Source organism: Microtus ochrogaster, chromosome 19 (genome assembly GCF_000317375.1).
Source record: "Microtus ochrogaster isolate Prairie Vole_2 chromosome 19, MicOch1.0, whole genome shotgun sequence".
NCBI lineage: Eukaryota > Metazoa > Chordata > Mammalia > Rodentia > Cricetidae > Microtus > Microtus ochrogaster.
The window spans coordinates 26,018,082-26,045,676 of record NC_022021.1 but is presented as its reverse complement, the minus strand read 5'-3'; the positions used below and the strand labels follow the sequence as shown (position 1 = coordinate 26,045,676).

At 40.4% G+C, this 27,595-nt stretch overlaps 1 protein-coding gene across 2 annotated transcripts in view; it reads left to right on the top strand.

Moving 5' to 3' along the window:
* Positions 1-27,595, top strand: part of C7 (complement C7) — a 67,685-nt gene that overhangs the window by 19,491 nt on the left and 20,599 nt on the right. For both annotated transcript variants that reach the window (XM_026783666.1, XM_005356583.3), the window contains 9 exons: positions 3,048-3,189; positions 5,844-5,991; positions 6,899-7,037; positions 13,668-13,838; positions 14,354-14,597; positions 17,452-17,565; positions 20,307-20,473; positions 23,776-24,004; positions 24,922-25,093. In XM_026783666.1, coding sequence (XP_026639467.1) covers positions 3,048-3,189; positions 5,844-5,991; positions 6,899-7,037; positions 13,668-13,838; positions 14,354-14,597; positions 17,452-17,565; positions 20,307-20,473; positions 23,776-24,004; positions 24,922-25,093 — 1,526 coding nt within the window. The remainder of the gene's footprint in view (positions 1-3,047; positions 3,190-5,843; positions 5,992-6,898; positions 7,038-13,667; positions 13,839-14,353; positions 14,598-17,451; positions 17,566-20,306; positions 20,474-23,775; positions 24,005-24,921; positions 25,094-27,595) is intronic.

Sequence of the window (27,595 nt, the reverse complement as noted above, 5' to 3'; positions counted from 1 at the left end):
GCAGTAGGATCAAAGACCCATTGCCCTTGTTCTTGAGTTCTCTGTAGTCCTCATTGTCCGCTATGTTCAGCAAGTCCAGTTTTATCCCATGCTTTTTCAGACTCAGGCCAGTTGGCCTTGGTGAATTCCCGAAAGAACATCCCCAAGTTCTTTCAAACAAGTTTAAACTTTTAGAATAGCAGGACTGTCACTTCTTGGTCTTTTGAGTAAGATCAGGCATGAGATAACAAAACCCCTCCACAGAAGATGGTTTTGTCTTGAAGTGAAAGACCCCCAGTGAGGGGAGACTCTCACTCAAGTCTCGGGATAACACGACCCCCCCTCCCCCCAGTAACTCACAAGAGATGGTCCTTGCTGCAATCACACAAGGTTTATTCAACAAGACAGGAACCAGTGCACTGGGGCCTAGACTCAACCCACGCAGGAACTGAAAGGGGGGTTTTTAAGGGAAGAAACCACAGCCCAGTAATCTGAAGGGGGTAGGGAGGGCATCATAGAAAATTCCGAAAATATCAGTGATGATCACAAGGGGGCAACTTCCTGTTTCTCAAGATTATAATCAGCTAGTTCCTGAAACAGAGTATTCCAAAAATACCAGTGATAATCACAAGGGGCCAACTCCCTGTTTCTCAAGATTATTCTCAAGATTACAATCTAACCTTATCCTTCAGCTAGTTCCTGAACCAGCTAATTCTAGATTTCTGATTCTTCTCTCCCTGCTTAGATTTTTGGCTCTATTTTTTCCTGCTGGGGGGGGGGTGGTGTCTGGATTTATCCAGGTCTTTCAGAAGCATCTTTGGCATCACCGTCTCCTCCTATTTTCTTTGCAGTTCTGTGATCAAACTCAGACCCTTGGGATTGCTAGGCATAAAGTCTTACTCAGTAGCCCAGGCTGGCCTTGAACTCATGCCAATCCTCCTGTCTTAGCTTCTGAAGGGCTGAGATTACATTTGGCCATCATTTTTTTGATGAAGCATTCTTTTATTATTTATATGAGTTCTATTTTCAAAGCAAGTTACACGAATGAAAAATTTGGCATCTAACAAACATAATAGATGACACCTGTGATTGCAGAGAAAATGCACATGAACAACAAGGCCAAATTAAAAGAAACAGCAAGCACACAAATCCTTTTTGTAATTTAAAAGCCAAAAAAGACTTCTAACTAGAGAGACAAACAGAGGGTGTTTGTCACATACGAATTTTTTTTTCTTTGATGGAGGTCATTGTGCAGTGGTTATATCCCAGATGATGAAACATAATTTTTATTCAGAAAGAGACAGGTGAAAATGAGAACGGATCAGAGGTCTGGAACCAGAGAGGTGAGAATGAGTCTGTGGAGGATGGGCAGTCCTTAGGGCCCGGCTGACAACATGGAGAAGGGCAAACAATCCTGTGCAGAGCACACCGTCTGTGTTCAGAACCCAGAAGAGGGCACGCCGGTAAGTTACATATGTGGCAAGCCTTAGTCAGTTACAAAGAAAGAAAAAAACAGGTGATGGTGGCACACACCTCTAATCCCAGCACCCAGGAAGCATTGGCAGGTGGATCTCTATGAGTTCAAGGTCAGCCTGGTCTACAAAGTAAGTTCCAGGACAGGCACCAAAGCTACACAGAGAAACCCTGTCTCAAAAAAAAAAAAACAAAAAACAAAAAACAAAAAACAAAACGAGAGAGAGAAAGAGAGAGAGAGAGAGAGACAGAGAGAGAGAGACAGAGAGAGAGACAGAGAGAGAGAGAACGAGCAAGCAGGGTAAGTACCAGTGCCAGGCTGAGGCTCATGAAGACTCACTCAGAGTCCACACTACAGCGTGACCACTTGTTCCAGGGGATACCCACTGCCAACCCAACATAAGATGGACGAGTACATTTAAAACTGAAACTGTTAAATCATCACAGGCAGTGAGGGCAGGAAGCTGGAGGCAGGAGCTGATGCAGAGGCCATGGAAGAGTGCTTCTTACTGACCTGCTTTCTTATAGAACCCAGGCCCGCCCACACTGCCCAGAGTGGGCTGGGACTTCCCCATCAATAACTAATTAAGAAGATGCCCCACAGCTGGAAATCATGGCGACATTTTTCTCCGTTGAAGCGCCCTCTTTTCAGATAACTCCAGCTGGTGCAAACTGACATAAAACTAGACCGCACAAGAGGCAAGGACCGGAGGAGGCCCGAGTGCGAGGAGAGCAGAAGCAGATCTTGAGGTTGTTCAAGCGTTAGGTACATGACTCCATACTTAATGTGGACCAAGTGAATTTTAGGATGTCTTAGGACTTTTTCACTTAGTGCAGTAAATTCTTCCGTTGTCTCATTTTCTGAAAGAGGTCTGCTTTTAACGCACTTCCCCTGTCAGAGCGCAATTCTCCATCAGCTGGTAAGATCCCATTGTTAACACCCTTAGCATTTGGATTGCTCATGCTCAGTTTGTACACTTGGCCTCTGTATCAGTACTTGTCTTTCTGGGTTCTTTTTCATGTCTCATTTTTTCCCCCACTGGAAGGCCCAGGTCAAGTCAATCACCTATCATTTTTATCACGGTTTTCTTCACTTCATCTCCCCACCCTCCAGACGGGGTTTCACAGAGATCCGCCCGCTTCTGCCTACCATGTGCTGGGATTAAAGGCGCGGGCCACCACTGTCACTACATCTTAGCTCTTTTCCCTGGAACCTTCCCTGCCCTTTCCTCCAACAAAACACACTTCATTTTCCTTCTGCTTAACTCCCAGAATATAGATCTGGCCAAAATGTTAATCATTCTGCATTGTAATGTATTTCTCTCTCAAGTTACTTTTTCAAAGAGTTGTCAGGAGGTTTCTTTCCCCTCACTCAACAGTGAAAATAAATCGATGGTTAGAAGCTCTGTGTAAATAACAATCCAACTGTCATTGAACCTGCGGGCTCATTGACTTCGTGGGTTTTACTTCTTTACCACACGAGAACACGTTTCTGGTCAGTGTTTCTCAAATTGAATTAATTCTTAGATTTTATTCCTCAAGGAAACTTGGGATAACTCACATAGAAAATACAAAGAGATCTGCTTTGCTTCCAGACTCGAAGGCGTCCGGTTGCTGTTTATGGGCAGTATGGAGGCTTCCCCTGTGTGGGAAGTGCTTTTGAAACACAGTCCTGCAACCCTGAACAAGGCTGTCCAACCAAGGAGGGCTGTGGAGAACGTTTTAGATGTTTCTCTGGTGAGTTGTTTCCCATGGGCTCAGCATGCCAATATAATTCAAATGTTATTTGTTAACTGGCTCCATACATATTTGTTTAAATTTATATTGGCCTCCAAATGAATTTTCCCCTAATATAAGCAAGACTTTTGCTAGTATAGTAATTGCATAGTCAGATAAATTACATACTTAACATCCATTCAAAAGCAAGAGAGATGTAAAGGCATGGGCGTTCTTTGGTGTGTTGATAGAATTAAAGCTATTAACAGCCTCAACTAATTTCTTTCTTTTTTCTTTCTGAGACCTGGTGTCTTGTAGATGAGGCTGATGTTAAATTTTCTATGTAGCAGAGTGTAACTTTGAACTCCTGATCCTCCACCTCCTCAGTGCTGAGGTTACAGGTGGGAACTCCCACACTCAACAAAAAACAACGTATGGAAGTTTTTTTCACCTCCCCCTTTTTTTCCTGATAGAGGATTTCTCTGTGTAACCCTGGTTGTTCTGGAACTTACTCTGTAAACTAAGCTGGCCTTGATCTCAGAGATCCTCTTGTCTCTGCCTCCCACATGCTGGGCTCAAAACTGTGTGCTACCGCACTGTAACATATTGGAGTTTTATGAACAGATTAGTAGATCAAGAGTCAGTGTGTTAGAATTTTTTTACTATTATTTTTAAAATTTTTTCATATAATATATTTAGATCATATTCTTTCCTTTCCCCAAGTCCTCTCAGATCATCCCTACTTCCCCACCTCCCAATTTTGTGTTCTCAAAAAAGAAAAAAGCACCCAAACTAATAAAAAAAAAACCCTCAAAAACCATAATAACACTCAGGAGTCCCTTTGTATTGGCTAGCTACCCCTGAGTATGAGGCCTGTCCCAGAGTATGGTTGATACACCCAGTATCACTCCAATGGAGAAAATGATTTTCTCTCTGATAGTGGGTATACATTGCAAATAGCTTCTTGGTAGGCATGAGACCCTGTGCCCACTATCCCTTCTCAGGGTTGAAACCCTGTTTGACCTGAACTTACGCAGGTCTTGTGTGTGGTATGTTGTCATATATTCACGTGTGTATTTTCCTCCCCAGAAAATGCTATTTGTTTGGGGACACGCATCATCTAACTCTTACAGTCTTTTTACTTCTCTTCCACATAGATCCCTGAGCACTGAGGAGAGGGCTTCGATAAAGACTTTCCATTTAGGACTGAGTACATGGAGGTCTGCAGTTGCTCTTAAATAGTACTTGTAAAGCTCCTATTTTATTTTGAGAACTCAAATCAGGTGATACCTGCTTCGGGAAGCTTTTACTAATCCCCGAGGAGATAGAATTAGCCAGGAAATCACTTTTCTGTGCTCATTGTGGATCTTACACTGTCCATAATCCAAACTGGTGACCTGTCCATCTCTCTGAAGCTTGGTAGACATAATCTCTATTTGGTTATTTTCTCATGAGGAATGCCTGGTGCATGGGCAGACTCTCAACAGATGTTTGCCGTGTTGCCTTGAGTGATACAGAGTGAGCTGCATGCTGCACTGTAAAGACTCCTGTGCACGGAGCAGCCTTTGAAGAAATAGAGAAAGAATGACCTTAATAGCCTGAGGGACAAGGATCGTTTTCAAAAAGGGATAATATTTAATTCGATATTTAAAAGGCACGTCAGAGAGGAATAGAGAAAATCCTTCTAGACAGAGAGAATGAGGTATCAGGTCATTGAGATGACAGAAAACTTGGACCTGCATACAAATGGTCCAACGTGCAGAGGCCATAGGAAGACTGATAAGGAAAAGGCTGGGATGATGCTGGGGAGAAAGACACGGCCAAGATCATCTGGTACTCACTGGTGCTCTCTTGGTGTTCTGAGTTATCATAACAGTGATGTTGCTGACTTATAATGGTTCCTATCATCATTGCCTTTATTAGCAGATTATACAGCATATGAAAAGTCTGGCAATGACCACACCATACAAATTTGTTTCTCAGAACCAGGAAGTCTTCCACAGAATAGATGCTGAAAAAATGCTGAGTTTCAACCTCTTGATCTAGTTTCATTTTATTTATTTATTTATTTATTTATTTGTTTGTTTATTTGTTTGTTTATTTATATTTTATTTGCCTTGGTGTTTTGCCACGGGTATTGGGTTTCCTGGAACTGGAGTTACAAACAGTGGTGAGCTGCCATGTGGGTACTGGGAATTGAACCTGGGTCCTCTGGAAGAGTAGTCAGTGCTCTTAACTGCTGAACCATCCCTCCAGTCCCTTGATCTAGTTTCTTTGCTCTAAAAAAAATCACACATATTAATCAACAAGAAAATCACTAGTTTGACGTCTAGGTTAACAACTACAGACACAAACAAAAGAGTCAATCTGTTTTACCTGTAAGCGGAATGAATTGTGTGCATCTTGGAGAATGTAGACAAAAAAATGCTTGAGGATTATGGGTTTGATTCTGGGCTTTTGAGTTCAGGTCTGTTTTCAATTTGCACTCAGAAAAGGTAAAAATCAGTTCTGTGTGTTTCAAAATGGAGGTAAAACCATCACTAGTTCTTTTATAGACGATCTGAAGATCTGTCTGAGACCTACACTAGGCTATCACTGTGGTGCTGGAGTGATCCCAGTGGGTATTTTTCCCTCCTCCCTCCTTTAAATGTTCTGAGAGTTTCTCTCCTGCCCAGGTCAGTGCATCAGCAAATCCTTGGTTTGCAATGGGGATTCCGACTGTGATGAAGATGGTGCCGATGAAGACAGATGTGAGGATGCAGAAAGCAGACCTTCCTGTGACACTGATAAACCTCCTCCCAACATAGAACTTACTGGCAATGGGTAAGGTGCCGAGAGGCCTTCCGAGAATACCAATGGGTTGTAGGTTTTACTTGTGTTGTGTTTTAGGGCTTGACGAGTCTAATAATAAGTTACCCAACAGCTCAGACATCTTCGCCGCATCCTGCTGCAATTAAAAATTCATAGTTGAATATCTATAGATACATGGGGTAAGATGTAGAGCCAGCTTTTGTTCCAGATACACAAGGATTTAGAGCTGATAGTCTCACATCAAGGGAAACCTCTCAACTATAGGAAAATCTGGAGAGTTGGTCAGTGTAAGGGGGGAAAAGAGGAGGAGAAGGAGAGAGAAACAAAGAGAGACAGAGTGGGAGGAAGGAAGAGGAGGAGGAGAAGGAAGAGAGAAGTGGGAGCATAGCTGAGGGAAACCATCTTTTAAAAATTTAGGATCAAGTCAATTCTAGGCTCTATTTTCTAAAATAATCTATCTTAGAAAAATCAACGTGAATTTCCCTACAATAGTGTCAAGTTTATTAACAGAAGAAGAGGGCAGAGTGACGTTAAGGAACATTCTTCAGCAGGCTAAGAGAGTCAGGATGGAACTCCCGGTTGAAAGCAATCTCTGCACCGGCAGTAACCTTAATTGTATTGGTTTTATCTATAGAATCAATTTTAAAGCAGCTGTTGCCATAGATACAACAGACCCAAGTCCCCCAATATGTCCTCAGGCTGACAGAATGTTGGGTTTCCTCTGCTATTAGTGTTAGCTCTCCTGCCACCAGGAGATGCTAGGGTGTTGCCCTGTTTGTGCAGCGTCTCAGGTGTTAGGTGTAGAGAATTTTAATGGTTGGCTTCTAGAAGACTTTACTCATATCTGTTTCTCCAGCGGGTACTAGTTCTGGATTTTAATTGCCACCCCTCCCCCTTCTCGTCTCTCTCCTCCTCACAGTTACAACGCACTCACTGGCAAGTTTGGGAAGAGAGTCCTCAACACCAAAAGTTTCGGTGGTCAGTGCCGGAAAGTGTTCAGTGGGGATGGAAATGACTTCTACAGACTGAGTGGAAATATCCTCTCGTATACATTTCAGGTACTTAATTACACCAGTTAATTCACTGTAACCCATGCCTTTGTAGCAATCGTTTTTATATGCATCAAAATTTTAGTACTAGTTGGGAATTTGTTTATGGCCTAATACGTTCATCTTTCTCATTCCTCCCCTATCATCCTTATTTTCACCTCCTAACTTCATGCACTGTTTGTTAGGAAAAGCAAAAAACCAAACCACTAAGTCGATTTACTAGTATCCGTATGTGCACGGGTGTGGGGCCATGCAATGGGGCATGGGCGGCCTCACAGGTTCCGCATCCCTGGGGAAAATCACCTTTACCTCTCCCAGCAGCCATCATCAGTAGCCAATAGCTCTCCAGCAAGGGGTGGGTTTTCCTTAGCCCCTCCATTATTCATCCTGGGAGTCTGGCTGCTGGATCTTGAGCAGGCCTTGGACAGCCAGCTCTAGCTCCTGTGAATTCATGTGGTCAATTTTCATAAGCATTTTATGCATGTTTAAAAGGAGTTCATGGTTTTGAAGTCTAGCATACAGGTCAATACTACTTTTAATATGCCTCTTAAGTTCATGTTTCATGTGAGCTCAAGACCTTTTATCATCTGCTTCGTATGAGTGTTGACATCCAAGGTTCTGCCTGGGACTGGTTACAGTGATTTCCTTCCGCTGTCATAGTGGTAGTTCATTTAAAATGAGTTATTTTAAAATTGTGAAGCAACTTATATTTACAAAGGCGTCTGGTAACTTATGCTTGCAATTGGAAGAAAACCAATATAGCAAATGCCTATGTGTTTCTATTATCTATGTGTGGGACTAGCATATATCCAGTGACTCACAGGTTCCTACGTACTAATCCTTGATAACATTTCTCTCACCTGCAGGAAGTCATTGTCCTAGGCTTTGTACTAATGCTTCCCTTGTTTGGCTCTGAATGTTTGTCACATACATATCTACATGTACCCAAGCATCTCTAAATAACTGCTTGTGACTCAGTTTTGCCTGATTTTGTTATTTACAGAAATAAAATAGTATCAATTATTTTATGAGTTATGTTTTTCTTGCTGAATTAGGTTTTTAAGATTTATTCATGTTAATGAAGATGGAATTGTCGTCCCTGTTCCCATTTTTTTTTTCTTAAGAAAATGCTTTCAACGTTCCTGTGCACGAATCTCACACAAATTCTTTGGGTTGTACACATAGCACACAGATCGCTGTTCTATGGGATCTGCACAATGAAGCCTTACTATGATTCCACATTGATTGCATCAACAATTTTATACTTTATATTCCAACAGCAGTGTGGATAAGTGGGCATGGAGCCATGCTGTCCTTGTTGGTCCTACCTGACTACTTGTCTCTGCTTTTGATCAGAGTCCCCTCTTGCTCCAAGCCCCAGCTCTTCAGATGCCCCTGTTGTGCTCCTCCTGATTCTTGGTACCAACACCAAATATGCTCACACAAAATACGTAGGGTTTTGGAGACTTTCCTGGGGATTCGGGTGGAGGAAGAGGGTTTTCCAGTCCAGTACCCTGAACACATTGCACCCACCCCAGTTCATATCCTGCCCCTCAAAACTGTCTTCACAACCTCAGCAAAGTGCAGTTTCTGGTCTCATCCTGTTTTAACCTCTTTGTCAATTTTATCTCCCAACAGCTACCTTTTCACTCCTTTCCTTCCCTTCATCTCAGAATCACCTGTATTTCCAGTTGAGTTATCCTTCCATTTAGAGTTCAGTTTTTTAAACAAAAATGACTTCTGGAAGGAGGACCCTCTGCCCCCTCAGATGACCCTCGGGGGAAGCAGCTTTGACTATGATTACTAAGGATTAACCTCCAGGTTACAGTAGATGGAGTTACTTACAGCGAGTACAGCAAGGAAAAGAGGAATAAAAGTGAATGATAGCGGGGATGAATATGACGTAAGGGCATGATATTCGTGTATGGAAATGCCATCATAAAACCTCTAACTTTTGTGCAGTTACAATATGCTAAAAAAGCTTATCGAGTCAAGTAAGTGTGACATCAACCTAACTTAGAAACAAGTATAGCCACCAAATTTTGAATATCTACTCTGCATTTGCTCTGTTTTAAGTAACAGGTATAGATTTAATCCTTGCACTATTTTTGGAAGGTAATATTTGCTAGTTTGTCATGTGTAAATTGAGGCTTGGAAGACTTTGACTTCTTCTACATTAAAACAGTGTGACCTAGCTTGAGAGGTTCAAATTCTGAACCCCTTTATTTTATATCACATTTTGTTTCCTCATTTCTTGCATTTCAATTCTGAATTCTATATAATAAGTAACATGTATTATAATCTAACCTCTGGCTAGGAGGGAGAGCATGGGATATGAGCATGTAGATACTAATAATTATTGTTCAGCTTCTATTCCTGGAAGGATACGTTACTAATTCTTTCATAATTAGAAGGGAGCGAAATTGCATATGAATTTTCAAAAGGGTCACACACATTTAGAACGTCACAGAGAAGAGGAAATAATGAGGAAGATTATTTTCGAGTTAACTGGAAGAGAGACACACTAGAAGCCTGTGGCCTCTGAAGAAAATGATTTAACAGCAGCCTGCTCCTGACACTCATTTTCCTCAGCAGGGCTTGGTTTGGGGGCTGACGTCTGAAATGTCTTTCCCATCACTGAGTGAAGGTGTTGTCAGAAGTAGAGGGAAATTATAGCCTGTTACTGACTGCGGAACAGTACTGATTTGCAAATCCAGCCTGAGTGAAGTGAGGTGGACGGGAGAACAGGCAGGGAGCCAGTCGTCTGAGTGCTAAATACAGCTGTGGAGATGAGGGCAGTGAGAGCTCCCCGGAGTTCAAAAAAACAGACCCAGTGCTCACTGGGTGGTCTGCTCCCCACCCCATAGAGGGTAGCTTTGGAATTATTTGGGACATCAATATTAATAAGCATAATACATGTATGATCGCTTATAATCTGGATGTTGGTTATTAGGGAGGCAGGCTTTAGGGAAAGTCTGGCTTCCTCTGGACCAAGCCACTAACCTTGTCATACACATTCTCTACATATTCATACTTTTCACACACAAAAGGCTACTGGAAGCCAAGCACACGTTAGGGCCCCAGAGTTGCTTGGGAAGGTGACACTCAGCTTCCTTCATTCTCAGCATGGAGCCTGTTGTAGATGGGAGTGAATTACAGACCACTGGACACAGGTCATCGAGTCTTCTGATTTTGGTTATGAATGTGTTTCATATTTCATCATGTTGTTTGAAGAGAGACCTTACATACATACAAAGGAATAATGAACAAGCTCACTTCAATATTAAATTATTGGAGCCTCTACTTCCTTTATTGATATGAGGATGATAGCTAAGATGACTTCATTTACCTTTGTAGCTCGAGGCTGTGCATACATTTCTCAGCCACCCTGAGCCAAATAATCACACAGAAACCATATTAATTACAACACTGTTTGGCCAATGGCTCAGGCATATTTCTAGCTAGCTCTTACATCTTAAATTAACCCATAATTCTTATCTATGGTTAGTTATGTGGTTTGGCACCTTTTCCCAGTGCAGCATTTTCGTTTTGCTTTTTCATGTCTGGCTTGTGACCACAGACTGAGTGTTTTCTTTCCCAGAATTCTCCTAGTCTGGTTGCCCTGCCTATACTTCCTGTCTGGCTACTGGTCAATCAGCATTTTATTAAACCAATACAAGTGACAAATCTTTACAGGTTACAAGAGCATGATCCTACAGCATTTCTCCCTTTTGTCTTTTTAAAACAAGAACTCTGAATCTAATCTCCTTTGTTTAGTTTTATTCCTGATCATTGTCCATAACAACTTGTAATCAACACTCTAAATGAAGACAAACATCCATAATTCATTTTTTGGGGGCAGGGAATGTGGGTATAGTTTTCAGGCTACTTCCTGCTGATTGAGGTTGATTTTAAGATTGATAATCTTATGGGGACCTAAGGAAAATTTAGGGTTATGGTCAAGTCCTAACTGAATATTATTATGTGAGACTGGATAATTTCAGTCAGCAGTCTTGAGGCGGTCCTGGATATAGAACTTAGAGGAAACTGCATTAGAGGTCCTCTGAAATTTTGGATCATCTGGGTCATCTGTTCCCATTGGAGATTTTTCAGGGGATCTTTCTTGATCAAACCTTATTTTTCTTAACCAGAATGAATCCACAGCTTCACATTTTCTCTGCAAATAAAAGCAAAACCTCTGCTTCAAAGTAACATATTTTTAACTTAAATTTTGAAGTAAAAGGAATATATATATGATTAATCCAGCAATGTTTATAATCAAATGTCTGTTCCTCAGCAGTCAAACAATTCAAAGACAACAGTATACACAATAACATACAGTATCCAAAGTCTTTGTGTATTTTCCATCTTTATGTGGCGTTGATATTTTTACTCTATTTTTTTATTTTTATTTGGAATTTTTGGGTTTTTGAGTCAGGGTATCTTTGTCTATCCTGGAATCCACTTTGTAGACCAGGCTGCCCTTGAAATCATAGAGATCCTCCTGCCTCTGCCTCCCCAAATGCTGGAATTAAAGTTGGGTGCCACCACACCCAACTACAATCTTTCTTTTTTTAAAAGGACTTTCCTTATTCTTTTTCTTTTTTTCTCCTAAGTCTACATATATTTTTAAACACACTGTAAACCATTTAGAAGTTTTTTTCATCTGAATCTATCTTTACTGTATATCTCTCTTTTTCTGACCCCATGAATCTTTAATTTGGTTAAGTGATATGACTAGAATTAAAGACGTGGCTTTGGCAGCTCTTTCCTCCCTACTCCTTGGCTTTCTCAGAGTCTAGCTTCATGGCAGAAGCACTAGCAGAAGCCAGGTTTTTTTTCCTACAACCCTGTTTCTAGGTTCTTGCTACCACCAAGAAGTGTGCCAATGATTCCTCATAAACACCATTTAAGTGTTTGGTGGCAGGGCCTCTTAAAAGAGCTGAGAGTTTTTGCCATTAATGCTGAGTCAGGAAGCCTTTCTTAAAGAAGCTGTGCCTTGGCTCCCCTCTAGCAAAGAGAGCCCAGGCAAACGTTCAGGTGCCATTTGTAGCTGCAGACTGCGGTTATGTTTCTTGGTCACTCTGACCCACATGATCATACAGAAACTATATTAATTACAACACTGTTTGACAATGCTTGTATCATGATATTTTTATATGTGCCTGTCATTAGCCTTCTGCTTATCTATCTATTATCTATCTATCTATCTATCTATCTATCTATCTATCTATCTATCTATTTATCTACTATCTTTAAGTGTAGATTCCACATATGGGAGAAAGCACACAGCAGTTGACTTTCTGAGTTTGGCTTAGTTCACTAATGATCTTTACTTCCATCTATTTTTCTGCAAATGACATAATTCCAGTATTTTATTGAAGAATACTGTGTATGGCATACACAATCCATATGTTCCTTGAGTTTTAGTAATATTTATTTATGTTTTTATCATGAAAGCAGATGTGTGTGAAATAGAAATGCTTGTGAAAGGTGAGTTCCAGTTTGACTGCTACATAAAATAGAAACTGAGAAAACAAACCTTTTAGCAAGTCTGTTTTATACTATGCAAACTAACATTTTAAGCAGATTTGTTGCCTATAAGATTAAGATACTAAGAGACTTTAACACAAGGAATTGTCTTGCAAAATAGTAAAAAAAGTATGTCATTCTGTAGCTCTGGCGCCTATAGCTATAGAGTATGATTGTATGTATTCAGTGTTGGGTATCCTTTACACAGGAGGCAGCCTAAAGTGGTCACTATCATGCTTCCCACAAGGTTCTCGTTCTTGTTATGGTACTTGCCAGTTTTTGTGCTTATTTTCCTCTGATGCAAGGTGACATCAATGATAAATAAGTCATCTGTCTCTCTAAGAAGGACACTTCTCTGCCATATGTGACTGTGACCTGTGGTCTGTTTTAAAATTCTTGTGGGATCCTTTTTTTTTTTGCTATCATTTATTATTGGAAAAAGAGAATTGAATTTTAGCATCAATTCAATATAATCAGGAAGTTTAAACTGGCGTCATGTCACAAAGTCCAAATGATCTCATTGTTTTACGTCATCCATTTGTTTCTCTGTTCTCAACATGGAAAATCAAGAGCCGAACGCTTCCAGTTCTCCCTTGGTATAGCTGTCTGAGTTCGTTCACTTCCGGGATAAATGCTGAGTAAAGAAAATGGAATATATGTTTATACAAATGTGTCTTGTGAGTCACATGGAGTTACTGTCATTGATACTACAGCCCCTGCACAGCAGAGTTATCTTAGAACAAACACTTTCTGTACACAGGCCTGACTTTGTTGCGAGACTTAGTTGCTTTGTGTAAGTGCAGAGATTTGTGTTCATGGGGAACGGTGTGAAGAAAGGATGCATCCTTTTTTCAATTTATTTATTTTTATTTTTTATGCATTTGTGTTTTGTTTACATGTATGTCTGTGTGAGGCTGTTAGATGTTGGATTTATAGATGGTAGGGTGCTGGGAATTGAACCTGGGTCCTCTGGAAAAGCAGTGCTCTTAACTACTGAGTCATCTCTCTAGACCCAAAAGCATGCATCTTAAATGATACAACAAAAGCATCTTGGATATATACCAAGTCCTTATTTGGTTATAGTAAAAGGTTTTCTTTTTCTTACAGGTCAAAATAAATAATGATTTTGATTATGAGTTTTACAACAGTAGCTGGGCTTATGTAAAACATGAATCCAGAGAATCTGAATCATCCTCTTCAGGCAAAAGCCTACTTTTCTCTTTCTCATCTGATGACCAGAATCATAATTCAGGGGACAACAACAACTACATGAAAAAGGTTAGTAGGAAACATTAACTATTTTTTTTCTGTTTTTACCAAGTACTGAGTGTTATTGGCATTAACAGGGGTGTATTTAGCAAACGTACTAATTTCCTGTTTTATATTAAGGCAAAATAACTCCTTTAACAGACAACACATTCTTTAGAGGTACATTGTTTTGTTATTTGATAATATATTTATCTTTTTCTCATTAAATATTTATTATTATTATTAAAGACAGAGTCTTGGGTATATATTACTTTGAACACTTTCTTCAAAACTAGTTTAGCAGGCATAATGAAGTCAATTCCCTTTTCCTAGTTGAGCATTGCTCAGATGTTATCCTTATTTGGGCTCCAGAAAACTCCAGGTTTCTTCATGAAGGTGAGTTCAGCAGAAACCTCATTATGTCTTAAGAAAAATCAGACTAGGTGACAGGAATGAACATCTGATCAAGATGATGGGTAGGCAAATATTTATCGTATGATTTTAGCTTCTACCTAAAACTCCTTTTGCTCTTTCTTTCCCCCCAGAGCTATCAATTGTTGGTTGTTAAGAACAGTGTTGAAGTGGCCCAGTTCATTAATAATAATCCTGAATTTTTACAACTTGCTGAGCCATTCTGGAAGGAGCTCTCCCATCTTCCCACTCTGTACGACTACAGTGCCTACCGACAGCTAATTGACCAATACGGGACACATTATCTGCAGTCCGGGTCCTTAGGAGGAGAATACAGAGTTCTCTTTTATCTGGATTCAGGAAATGTCAAACACAGAGGTATGGTATTAAAAGTGTTATCTGAAAGCATCTGAAGAGTCTAAATGAGAGAGGATATACTTACACTTTTCAGCTGTGGAATTCGATAAACTACAGAGGAATCCAAAATTGCAGGAATCTATTATACTCTACTTAAATTCTCACATGATTTAAGAAATGTCTGCCTACTCTTTTGAATAATATCAAGTTAAACCATTACCATTATCAGCTGTCTCTAGAGAGTGTTAGATTTTTATCATACTTGACTGTCTTTCCCATTTCTCGGATTAAAAAGTACTTCTATTTTAAACAGATGTCTAAGTTAGCTTCCACATAACTTGTTCAGTCTGTTTGCTTATAGATCTTATGACCAGCTGCTGGGATGGCATCTCCCACAGTGGACTTCCCCCTCCTGTATCAATTATTCATAAAAAATGCCCCAAAGACAGATCAGTATGATGGAGACAATTCCTCAGTCAAGGTTCCTTCTCCCCAGGTAACTCTAGTTTGTGCTTAGCTGTTGAGAACTAAATCACATTGATACCTAGAATTCTCACTTTCATCTCCTGAGGTGGGTACCATGATCCCCACCACCACTACACACACACACTAAAAACCAGAGGTGTTATGATGAGACTCTCTGAGTTCACATAAATGGCTGGGAAAGGGTTTGAAGTCAGAATAAACTGGTATCATAACCAACCTCGCTTTCCCTCTGTGCTGCTTGCTACAGGTGATGGATTTTTGTTAGAAAATGAACATGCCACTAGAATTCTTGCTTTGGGGATTCCAGCTTGAAATGATGGCCCTCACCATCTGCTCAGATGAGGGGCACTTTCCCTGTCCCATCTCTCCAGAGAATTTTCTGTCTGCCTAAGTAATGTTTCATGTCAAACCTTCTCTTTCACCTTGGGCAATTGCCCACAATTCCTTCATTGCAACTCATCTCTTCAAGGTCTTCCACTTCAGTAAAGATTCTGTTCTGAACTTGAAGATGAATAAAAATTCTTCCATGGGATTTAAGAAGAGCTTGTAGTTTTTCCTTATGGGGTAATCATAATCTTTTTCTTGCTTCCATGAACCTTTTCAGTTTCCTACATGTTAAATTTAAATAGAATTTGAACTTCTCTTGTTTTATAAGTTGAAAATGAATTCACAAATATTGTTTAGTTTTGTTTTTTTAGCATTATTTCTTTGAAAGATTAATATTGCAAATGGCTTGGTATAAACGTAGTTTCACTGCTAAATCCAAAATTTTGTGGCATTTACATGTAGGTTGCAACTACAATTCCGCCCTACTTCTGCAAGCAATTTTTAAGAAAACAATAAGGGCTATTGAGGTTACAGAGAAAAAGAACCTTGTATAGTGATGACAGGGCTATCAATTTGTCCAACTTCTGTGGAATCAGCATTGAAAAATTGAAAATAGGCCTACATATGATCCAATCATACCACTCCTGGATATCTAAGCAAAGGACTGTTAGCATACTGCAGTATGTCATTGCACTAATGGCAACATCAATTATACTCATAAGAACTAAACTATGAGATCAGCCTAGATGTCCATCAAGAGATGAACACATTATTGGTGAGTCAGAGCCTTCTGGGTTTAGCCTCTCAGCTCAACAATTAGGTAGAGTCTCTTGTTCAGTTTTGATTCTTTTGGCATTGACTACGTGTTCCACCAGGGTGTGTAGATATTCTGTTTTCTTTAGTCTTGTACCCCTGACTATAATGCCTACAAAGGAGGGCTAGCTTGGTCCTAATTCCTTTCACTAGGAACCACAGATACCAAGTGAGTAGGGCTAGGAGTTTAGGAATTAGTTTGTATAGGGTCAAAATTCACCTTTTAGAATCTCCAGCAAGCGAGTAGGAAGCCCTCACACGCCCGTGTTTATCTATTTGTTCTATTTGTAAGAAACTGACATGAGTGAGTATAAAATGCAGCTCTGTGAAGTTTCAGTTTCTGCTTCCTCTATGCATTTATGTAAAAGTTATTTGGGATTTCTTCCCACCGCCACCCTTCAGCCAAAGCTAATAGGAGGAAAAGAACAAAATCCAAGCATCCTCTTTTCTGAACTTTGCCCTTGGAGAGCACTTGAAACTGCACATATTTTGTTACTCTTTAGGAAATTGCCACAGACAGCTGGAAACCACTCCTTTTTATTATGCAGAAAGTTGTTTATTCCATCATCATCTATAATCATGCATAATTGGGAAAATCACAATTAATATCCATTAAAATGGAATTAGTTTAGTATTTTATAGAACGTTCCTTTAATCCCACAAGATGGTGGAGCTCAGAGTGACTACAGTTATTTTCTAAAGAGTTTCTATTATAATTTTATTTATTTTTTCATGTTACATAACAGCCCCAGTTCCCCCTCCCTCCCCTTCTTCCATCCCCACCTACCCTTATCCCACAGAGCAGCTAGGTATAAAGGACCCTAAGAGGGACACACATGGCAGGTCCCAGGAAAGGGTAGTAGTTAAGATTTCCAGGGTAAACTGGGGAGGGGGTAGAAGGGTAAGATGGGTAATGGGAACATGAGGGCTTGAAATGTCCGAGTTGAGGAAGGGATGAAGAGGGGGGAGCAATGAAAGAGATATCTTGATTGAGGGAGGCATTATGGGGCTAGGGAGAAACCTGGAACTAGGGAAATTCCAAGGAATCTAGAAGGATGACCCCAGATAAGAGTCCTAGCAGTAGTGGGCAGGGTGCCTGAACTTGTCTTCCCCTATAATCAGATTGGTGACTACCCTAATTGTCATCATGGAAACCACTTCTAATTCCCACTTTCACCCCTGGCTATATCCCAAAGAACTTCTTTAATGAACATATAAACTAAACCTTGGCTTTTTCCTTTCTTCCCAGATGCTGCGTCAGACCAGAGGAAGAAATGTTCTTCTTTGGATCTTAAGCTTTTTTTTGCACGTTCATCATATGAGAGATGCAAGGAACTGGATGACGCTTTCAAATCAGCTTCAGGTAAATGATAAAGAGTTCAATTTTCATTACTAGCTTGGCCTTGATCGTCTTATAATTAAGTTTTGATTTCCAAGGCTTTTTAATCATTAGCAGGCATTCTACTTCAAAAATGTATTTGATTATTTTTATTTTTTATTATTTTACTATTTTTGAGATAGGTTTTCACTATGTTACTAATCTTTACTTGAATCTCTGGGTTCTTATTATTCTTCTGTCACAAGGAAATTTGGGGACCCCCATATTGGGCACTGTGTGGTACCAGGAAAATTAGGGCCTCTTTAGAGTCCTAGTATTGTTGATTAAATAATTTAAAAATGAATTGACTAGAAAGTTTGTGGACAATATTACCTCGCAAGAACATGAGATGTATATTGTGAAATATTTATTTACACTATATAGATGTTTCTTTGCCTAAGGCACCTTCTGATTTTGATTTAATAAACAGATGAATGAATGGCCAATATCTAGGCAGGAACAGGTTAGGCAGGACTTCCAGGGACAGAGAGGAATCTGGGAAGAAGAGAGGCAGAGGCAGAGGAAGCAGGGTGAGCTGTATGGAGATGAGATAATGAACCACATGTTAGAATGTAGACTTAAAAATATGGGTTAATTTAAGTTATAAAAAGTAGTTAGGAAAAAGCCTAAGCTAAGGCCAAGTTTTCATAACTAATAAATCTCTGGATCATTATTTGCAGGTTGGGGCCCCAAAGCTAATCCAAGAAGAAAGCTTGCTGCAGATGTAAAGGCATGGGTTTGGGTTCTTGTTGCTGCACTTGCCATGCTTTCTTGGGGAGGGGGAGTGATTTAGAGAGAGCAGAGGGTTTATGGGGTCTGGAGACAGAGCACACAAGCAGAAAAATTGCACTGATTTTGTAGAAACTGCTCATCCTAATCTGGTTTGTCAGTAAGGCAATGATTCTCAATCTTTCATGCTCACAAGTGTCACTTGGGGAAAGAGAGAAAATGTAGATTCCGAGACATTTTTCCTCAGATATTTTTTCACTCTCTCTTTTTAAAATAATGATTATTTATTTTAATGTTTTGCATTTGCGTTTGGCCTGCATGGATGTGTGTGAGGGTGTAAAATCTTGGCGTCATGGACAGTTGTGAGCTGCCATATGGGTGCTGGGAATTGATACTAGGTCCTCTGGAAGAGCAGTCAGTGCTCTTAACCACGAGACATCTCTCAACCTCCCCGGATATTCTTATAGGTCTTGCTTGAGCTCAGAAATCTCCAGACACCCCAGCTGGTGGTGACTCATTAACTCATGGCTTGGACTTGTGAGATATTACATGAAAAAGGCTACTATTTGCATATCAACCCAGAATTAACAATGAAAATGAGGAGGCACTCAATTCATTAAAAATACCAGGTTTTCATAATTTCTCACTATAAAAGCACAGTGTGTTCATTTGAAAAAAAAATTGCAAAATTTGGACAGTTACAAGAAAGGAAATGGAAATCACTCAAAATGTGATCTGTAAGATTAGAAATGTCTGGTTGTGACCTTTGTAAGAGCCAATGATAAGTGGAGATAAAAATATGTCTGAAATTATGAGGCACATAAATGGAAAATAGGAATTCAATTAGCATTCAAACTTTTCAGAGCACTTCTCATATTTTAGGTAATGTCTTCCTGTTAAGTAACAGCTTTTAAAAATTGTTAATATGCTATATGTAGGGCTATTGTTTTTTTCTCCAATATTTTATCACAAAGAATTTCAAATACAGAAAATGTAGGGGACATAGTAGTTGTTTCTATACCAATTACCTATACATAATAATTTTATTTGACCTCTTGCCACACATATACATAAATGTTTATAATATTGACAGGTTATTTAACAACATTAATGATCATGTGTTTAAAAAGCTTATGTGAGTTATGGAATTATTTGAAAGTAAGTTTCATCTTCATGATACTTCATCCTTTAATATACGTATGTTTCTTCTAATGATGTTCTTCTGCAAAGCATGCATGATATTCTTATTGAAATAAGGTATTTAAAACTAATTTTATAATATCCTTTATCTCAGTCCATAGATGTTTTCTTCTTTTTCTTCTCCATCATCATTTAGATAGAGTCTCATGTGTCTCAGGTAGACAGTCAACTTTTTCTGTAGTAGAGGGTGACTGGGAACACCCGATCCCATCTTCCTCGTGAATGAATGCTGAGATTATAGGCCTGGGCTGGCTCCTACAACTAGTTTTATGTACTGCAGGTGTGAGCTCGGGGTTTTCCAAAGGCTAGCAAGTGCTGTACCAGCTAAATTATAGCCCCAGCCTCCTACTTTTCAATCTTCTTTTTTCTGTTCATTGAGAGTCACAGCAGAAGAGGAAAATATAAAGATGTGCTGTATACTTCCTGCCCCCAGACTTCTCACACTAGCCACATCGTCTGCTACAGTGGAGCGATTGTTAAAACAATGAATCTCATCGACTTACTGGCTTTTCAGATGACACCAATGGACATTAGGGTTTGCTCTTGGTATTGTGTATTTTATGTCTCTTCTCAAGGATGTCTCGATGGATAATAATGACTGCAGTGTTGTCTGGAATGTTTAGTTTTTCTGAAACTCCTCTGTGTGTTCTGCCTGTCCATCCTTTTTGTTGTCTTTTGCTCTTCTCAAGATGCCACACAGTTTGATGGAGTTGTTTTGAAAACACTTGACAGAGTTTGCACTTTACCTTGTTGATTTTGCTTGATTTGCTTATGCTGACTTGTTTCCTCCGGTGTAGGAGGCCAGGGCAGGAAGCTTGAAGGAAAACCCATTGTCAGAGGCGGAAGTTCTGGCTTTGTTTCTGACCTTAGCTACCTGGACCTGGATAATCCTGCCGGAAACAAAGAGAGGTACTCTTCCTGGGCCAAATCTGTAACCAGTCTTCCTGAAGTCATAAAACAAAAGGTATGTGAGGCTCTGCTTGAAGCAGGGAGGGGAGCAGTTGTGTTTATTTGTGTTGGGAAAATGAGATTACATCAAGGTGATTAAACAGAATTGGCTGCAATTAGCATTTCTGCATCTCAATTAGGCTTTATATAGAAAATGAATGCACACATGATAATAAGAAGCAGGGGATGTGGTTTGTTCACAGATCAGCAGTAAAGCTCAAATGTCCTGTAAACCCCAAGGCAAATTAGTGAGGGAATTCGTGTTTTAATTTTTGCCTTAAATATGATTATATTTTCTTTTAAAATTACTTTCTTTGATTTATTATCAGTGTATTTACAGGATGTATGTGTCTTAGTTAGGGTTTCCATTGCTGTGAAGAGACACCATTACCAAAGCAACTCTTATAAAGGAAAACATTTAATGGGGAGGCTTACATTTTCAGAGGTTTAGTCCATTATCATGATGGTGGGATATGGTGGTGTACAGGCAGACATGGTGCTGGAGAAGCAGCTGAGAATCCTACATCTTGCAGGCAACATGAAGGGAACTGAGACTCGGTTCCTTAGGAAATGTGGATTTGCTCTATTGAGGTTGACACGTTAGAGAACAGCATGAGCATTTTGCAAATTTTGTGTTTTCTTTTGTGTGGTTGTATCCACAGATGCTCAGAGTGAGAGGGCACAGACCTCACTGCTCAGGAACACATGTGACATACATGCACACACAGCTCAGACATCCATGCCTTTTCACCTACAGTATTATAAACAATGTACACCCATCCATCTGGGGAACTATCTACCAGATTTCTGATTGTTCTACTTCGTGTGATCTAGAACATTGCAAACTTCTAGCACCCAGGAAGCTTCAGTGTTTTCTAGGCAAACTGCTTTATTTATGGCAGCGTCAGTGCATTTATTAATAATTTAACATGCATGAAACCTTGCACTTATTGTTATCAATGCCCCCCCCTTTTTTTTTAAGACAGGGTTTCTCTGTAGCTTTGGAGCGTGTCCTGGAACTAGCTCTTGTAGACCAGGTTGGCCTCGAACTCACAGAGATCCACCTGCCTCTGCTTCCCAAGTTTCGGGATTAAAGGCATGCACTGCCACAACCCCGGCTAATGCCCCTTTTTTTAAATCAGCATCATTGCTAACTTTGAGTGAATATGCTAACCTCATATTCCACTATGTTTTTCGGTCTTCACTGTTTACATTTGCATAACTCAATAGGGTTGGGGGTTTGGGGGGGTTATTTTTTTGTTTTGTTGTTGTTTGGAATACATATAATGTGTTATAAAATAAAAATCACTTTTATGGTAAAAAAACACCCTCAGCTCTGCCTGGCATTAGATGCTACTGTTATTTGCGTGGCTTCAGAACCATGGCACAGGAAGAGAAGTAATCCATTGACAGATGTAACAAGAAGTCTATATGCCTTCCTCTGGGGAAATCTGTAACCCCTCTGGATTAGAAACCAAAGGAAATATGAACAAGGGGCTGGCAAGATGACTTGGTGGATAAAGGTACTTGGCCAACAAACCTGATGACCTGAGTTCAGTCCTCACAACCCATGCAAAGGTGGAAGAACTGACTCCATGAAGTTGTCCTTGGGTCTCCCCAAGCTGATGGTGGCATGTGTGAGTCCACACACATAACTGCAGTGGTGTGAAAAAATGTCCCCCCAAAGAGAGTGGCACTATTAGGAGGTGTGGCTTTGTTGGATGAAATGTATCACTGTGGAGGTGGACTCTGAGGTCTCACATAAGCTCAAGATACTAGCCCATCAGGCATCCCTAACATACTCTGCCTGTTTACCTTAAATGAGGACATTTCCAGGAAAGGTCTCAGAGAGTACTACCTTTCAGTATTTGGAATGGGCCATTTTCACGGTTCCATTCTTTCTTTAGCAATGAAAGTCTTGAGAGGGAAGTAGGCATTCGTTCACAGCTTCAACTACATTCTTTTCTACAAGGCACACAAAATGTCGCGGATGAGCCAGTTTACTGTTGGGCAGGAAAGGAACGGGAATGAACAGACACCATCCAGCTTTATGATCACTGAAGGCCCTTGCTCAGAAGAGTTTGGCAGTCCTTCCACTCAAGCCCTTGGTGACATCACTGTGGCAATCTGAATGTAGCCATCACAACAGGGTGTAGGGGATTTTAGCAGTGCCTTCTTGTTCATGGGAAAGCATGTTTTCGCATAAGCCTTGCTGTTAAAGGTTAGCCACCGCACCTTTGACTTCAAAGTTGCTTTTCTTCTGAAAAAAAAAAAAAACCAAACACAAAGTAATAAAGTCTCCCTGCTTTACATTTCTTCAGCAGAGGGCCTTGGTCTCCAGGAAGGAGATATTACATCTCTAAGTCAGGAAATTTAATCCTATGTGTAATTGAAATTGCTTACTTGCTGTATTTCAAACCCAATTTCTTTTCTTCTGTATTCTTATGTGCTCTATGGAGGTGATAAAGCATTGTCTTTAAACAATCTTCCATTAACTAGACAATGAATGTTCTTTGGCTTTTTGTTTTTTTACTTTAATGCGTGCTCAAGATGCAAGCAATATTTTTCCCCTATCTGTTCTAAATTTTCCTAGGTTTGTGGAGATTTTGTTGCAAGGAGAGCGAGTCCCCTCCCCACCACCCCTTTTGTTTTTTTTTTAAAAAAAAAACAACAACTTTAAACAAGAAGCAGTTGTACAGGGCACACACTCATCAGTTCTTTCAGTTTCCTTAGTTTCGCAGTCTGAAGACATTTCACAGAAAATCGGGAGATAGGCAATTCACAAGTCTCATTTTATTATTAACTGTTATTGTTAATTCCGTGTTCAGCCTTGTTTGTAAACCAAACCCTGTCACAGTGAGTTGGAGTGATGGCCCATCAGCTAGGAGCACTTGCTGCTCTTCTGGGGGACCCCACTTTGGTTCCTGTCACTAACGTTGGAAGGCTCACAACTGCCTGTAATTAGTGACATTCTCTTCTTGCTTCTGCGGGCACCTGCATACATATACCATTCTTTCACACACACACACACACACACACACACACACACACACACACACACACAGATGGAGAGAGTGAGAGAGCATTTTAATGCTTTATCATAGGTGCATACGAACAGGAAGAAGCAGCCTATGTAGGATTTGGTTCTTTCTTGCTTTGGGGACTATATTGGAAATCTTGAGACATTTGAACTACTCGAGCAGCCATAGCAAAAGCAAGAGTGGCTTTTCCTTTTGTTCCAGTGGAACTGTGTATACATATCATAAGAAGCGCAGTCTCACTGAAGTCTGAGCACTGATTGAGGTCTTCTCTTTGTAGCTGACGCCATTGTATGAGCTGGTCAAGGAGGTGCCCTGTGCCGCTGTGAAAAGACTATACCTGAAGCGGGCTCTTGAGGAGTACCTGGATGAATTCGACCCTTGCCATTGCCAGCCTTGTCAGAATGGTGGCCTCGCTATTGTCGTGGGGACACAGTGTCAGTGTCACTGCAAACCGTACACGTTTGGTGTAGCTTGTGAGCAAGGCGTCCTTGTTGGCAATCAAGCAGGTCAGTGGGGTGGGTTTTCACTCATCAAGAGGGATACACTACAAAGGGAACGCCTTGGCCCTTGACATGCACTGCTTGGTGTTTGCAGACGTGAAGTTGCGCTTGCACTTAGATTCCATCGGTTTTCCATCTCCACAGTATAGCTTTGAAGGTTAAGTCCTTTGCTCTCTCTGCTTACTCGTCTGAAAACACCATTCTGGTTTGACTCCTCATTCTTGAATTCTCTGTAGAATAGAATTATGTTTAAAATATCACCCAGCTTCTCATAATCGTCTCACAAGGCTTTGCTTTACAACAGCTCTTGTGTTGCCTGCCTAGCCTTTCAGACAGGAAGCTCTTTGGACCATCCCTACAATTTTGTATAGTGTACCATTAGTCAATATTTTTCAATAGACAGGTGGGTTTTCAATTATCTATTCAAATGGAAGCATCCTTTGCTAGTAGGAATTGGAATTTAAAGTGGAAATGGTAATGTCTTCCCCCCTGTTCACTTTGGTCATTGTCTGGAGAAGCAAAGAAACGATACAATGTACGTGAATGTACTTTGACACTCTCAAAATATTTAGCACACTTAAGGTATTGCAAGATGTTCGCTATAGCAGGCTGGATATGGATACTTCACGTCAGAGGGGAGAGCCTTTCTGGCTGTTGTAAAACATTCTAGAGAACACTTGGGAGTACTTGGAGAATAACAAAGGAACAAGAAGTTTGAACGACTTGTCCAAGTCCATGAACTGATAAAATACCATCGCTGGATTCCCACCCAGCCACTTCCAAGCTTACAATATGCCTGTTTTAAATCTCTCACAAGGCCGTTCATTATCTCTGTCCCCCAGTAAACACATAAGCAGCAAGTCCAGCATTAAGCTCTGAAGTCTTGCTCTGCAGAAGTCAAGAGGCTCTTTCTTACTTTCTAGGAGGGGTTGATGGAGGTTGGAGTTGTTGGTCTTCTTGGGGCCCCTGCATTCAAGGGAAGAAATCAAGGAGTAGAGAATGCAATAATCCCCGTCCCAGTGCAGGTGGAAAGGCCTGTATTGGAGAAACAACTGAAAGCCAGCAATGTGAAGACCAGGACTTGGAGCACTTGCGGTAATGGATATCAAACTTCTTGGCTGTTACTTAGAGAATATATCCTGTGCAGTGAGCACAAGGTTGATGATAGCTGCCCATAGATGACCAGCAGGGGAGTGGTGATTTTTACCACTGTTTATTTTGCTCCTTAGCACTGAAGGCTGGTCATGGCCAATATCACTGACTGTGAGCTTCAGGTGTTCCAGGCACCAGGGATATACAAGGCTAGTAATTGGGAGTAGACCGGTGGCTTTGCTTCCTTCTTGCTGTGTAGCCCTGAGCAAGTCACTTGACCGACCCTTAAAGTCAGAATAATAGTTGTAGGTAAACCGATAATACGATATAAGCACTGTAGAGATCCACCATGTAAAAGTGACTGACACAGGCTTGTGGAAAACGCCAATAAACGTGTAGATTATCAGGTACAGCAATGCCTCCTACTTTCTTGATCTCTGGCACAAGCATAAAGTCAGACACTTTAGACGGATGATATTTTGCCTGACTGGTCTAGTGGTGATCTGACTCTCTTTACATTGACTCTCTTTACATTACTGTCAGCTTTCTTGACTGAAGCGAACCTCTATGCCAGACTTATTTTTTTTTGAAGATTTTTTTTATTTTTATTTTCTGTTTTATGAAGTTTTTTATAGCAACAGAACAAAGTCATAAATCAAGATGCTTTTAAGCCAGACCTAATTTAAAGCATTTATTTATTCACTTAATCGAGCCTGGGTTTCATGTAGCCTGGCTGTCCTCAAACTCGCCATGTGAATGAGGATGGTCTTGAACTCCTGATCTTTCCAAGCGTTGTGGTTTGCCTCACCAGGACCATGGTTTTTGTTTTCTTTGTTTTTGTTTTCTGTTTCAGAGTTATTTTATTTTTCTAAGCATGGAGGCAATTTTATTAGAGTTTAAAAGAAACGCTCCTATGGCGAGCAAGCTGTAAATCTCATCAACTTCCCAGAGGAGAAAAATGGAAGAGTAAAGAGGGAAGGGAGGAAGGGGGGGGGAAGGAAGGAAGAGAGAGAGGGAGGGAGGGAGGAAGGAAGGAAGGAAGGAAGGAAGAAAGCCATGCTATTTAAACTAACATGGAGGTCAGACATGTGACACACTAGCAGTCATGTTATGGGGAGGGGAGCTTTAGGGAACAAAGAAAAAAGTGTCACACGCGGGGAAATCCAAAGTTGAGCAGAGACAGACAGACAAGGAAAAGCTATATTTCCCTGAGTAGTTAATATGTGAAGCTGCATGGTGGCCTTCTGTAAGAGACTGTACTGGAGAGTGCTCAGCAAAGTCAAAGTATAGGATCTCAATAAAGGGATAATTATTCTGCCTAACAGAAATATTATTCTGTCTAAAGATAGCATAGCTTAAGGTGAGCCTGTCCACTTAGGGGCCAAGTGATTGATCTGGCTTCACTAAAATTTTCGGTCTCCCCAGAGACTTTATTTTTTTGACCAGAAGGCGGTTTTTTTTCTCTTTTAAAATTATTTTCTTACTTTTAATTTTGTATATGTATATGTAAGTGCCCATACCCAAGAAGGTTAGAGGTTAAGGATTCCCCTGGAGCTGTTACAAGCCCTCTGACTTGGAGGCTGGGAACAACACTCTGGTCCTCTGCAAGAGCAGTAAGTCTCCTCAACCACTGGGCTATCTCTCCAGTCCCAGAGGGGTTTCCTCCTACTGCGACTTTATTGTTGTAAAGTGGTAACCCAAAAATCATTTAGGAGCCAGACCATGGATCACAGCCCCCCAGTGCTTCTGGAATCCATGGTACCTGGCAAAGATGAGTTGGTCAAAGAGATACAAAGTGATTTGTGGCTTTTAGCCGCAAAAGAAACAGGCTTTTTTTCCTTTTGGGTCTTTTGAGTCAATTTTTATCTCCTCATCATGTCCACTCTGAAGAAAAAAATGCTAGTTGCCATTTTGGAATTGGAGTAATGACTGATCTCATTTTATTTTTTTTATTTATTTTTTATTTTTTTAATTTTTTTTAAAATTTATTTATTTATTGACTGATCTCATTTTAGACAGCTGAATGGGGGTATCGTGTGTGGCATTTGGGGTACTTTTCCAGTGGACCTATCTGAAAGACTCCCAAAGTGCATTTGTTGGTCCATTTGTGCCACATTCCAAAACTCTACAAAAGATTTCAGTAAGATAATTTGTAGGCCATGTGAGTTAAAGAAAGAAACAAGGATCTTGGGTGTGTAATAGATGAAGGCATAGGCTGCCTTGACCTTCGGTCTTTCATGCCTTGTAAAATGACAATAACCAGTGTCAGTGGGGAAGGGCATGTGGATTATCGTGAGAATGCACTGTACCTCCAAGAGGATGAGTGTGGAAGCAGGTCTCTGCCTTTTACACAGAACTAAGTCTACCAAATGGAGGAATAACAAACCTTTATATACAAAGCCAGAGAGAGTGGGGAATGTTTTAAAGGAGACATGGAAGTGATCTCTGCCTCCTGTTTTTCTTTCCTCCTCCTCCTCCTCCTCCTGCTCCTCTTCCTCCTCCTCC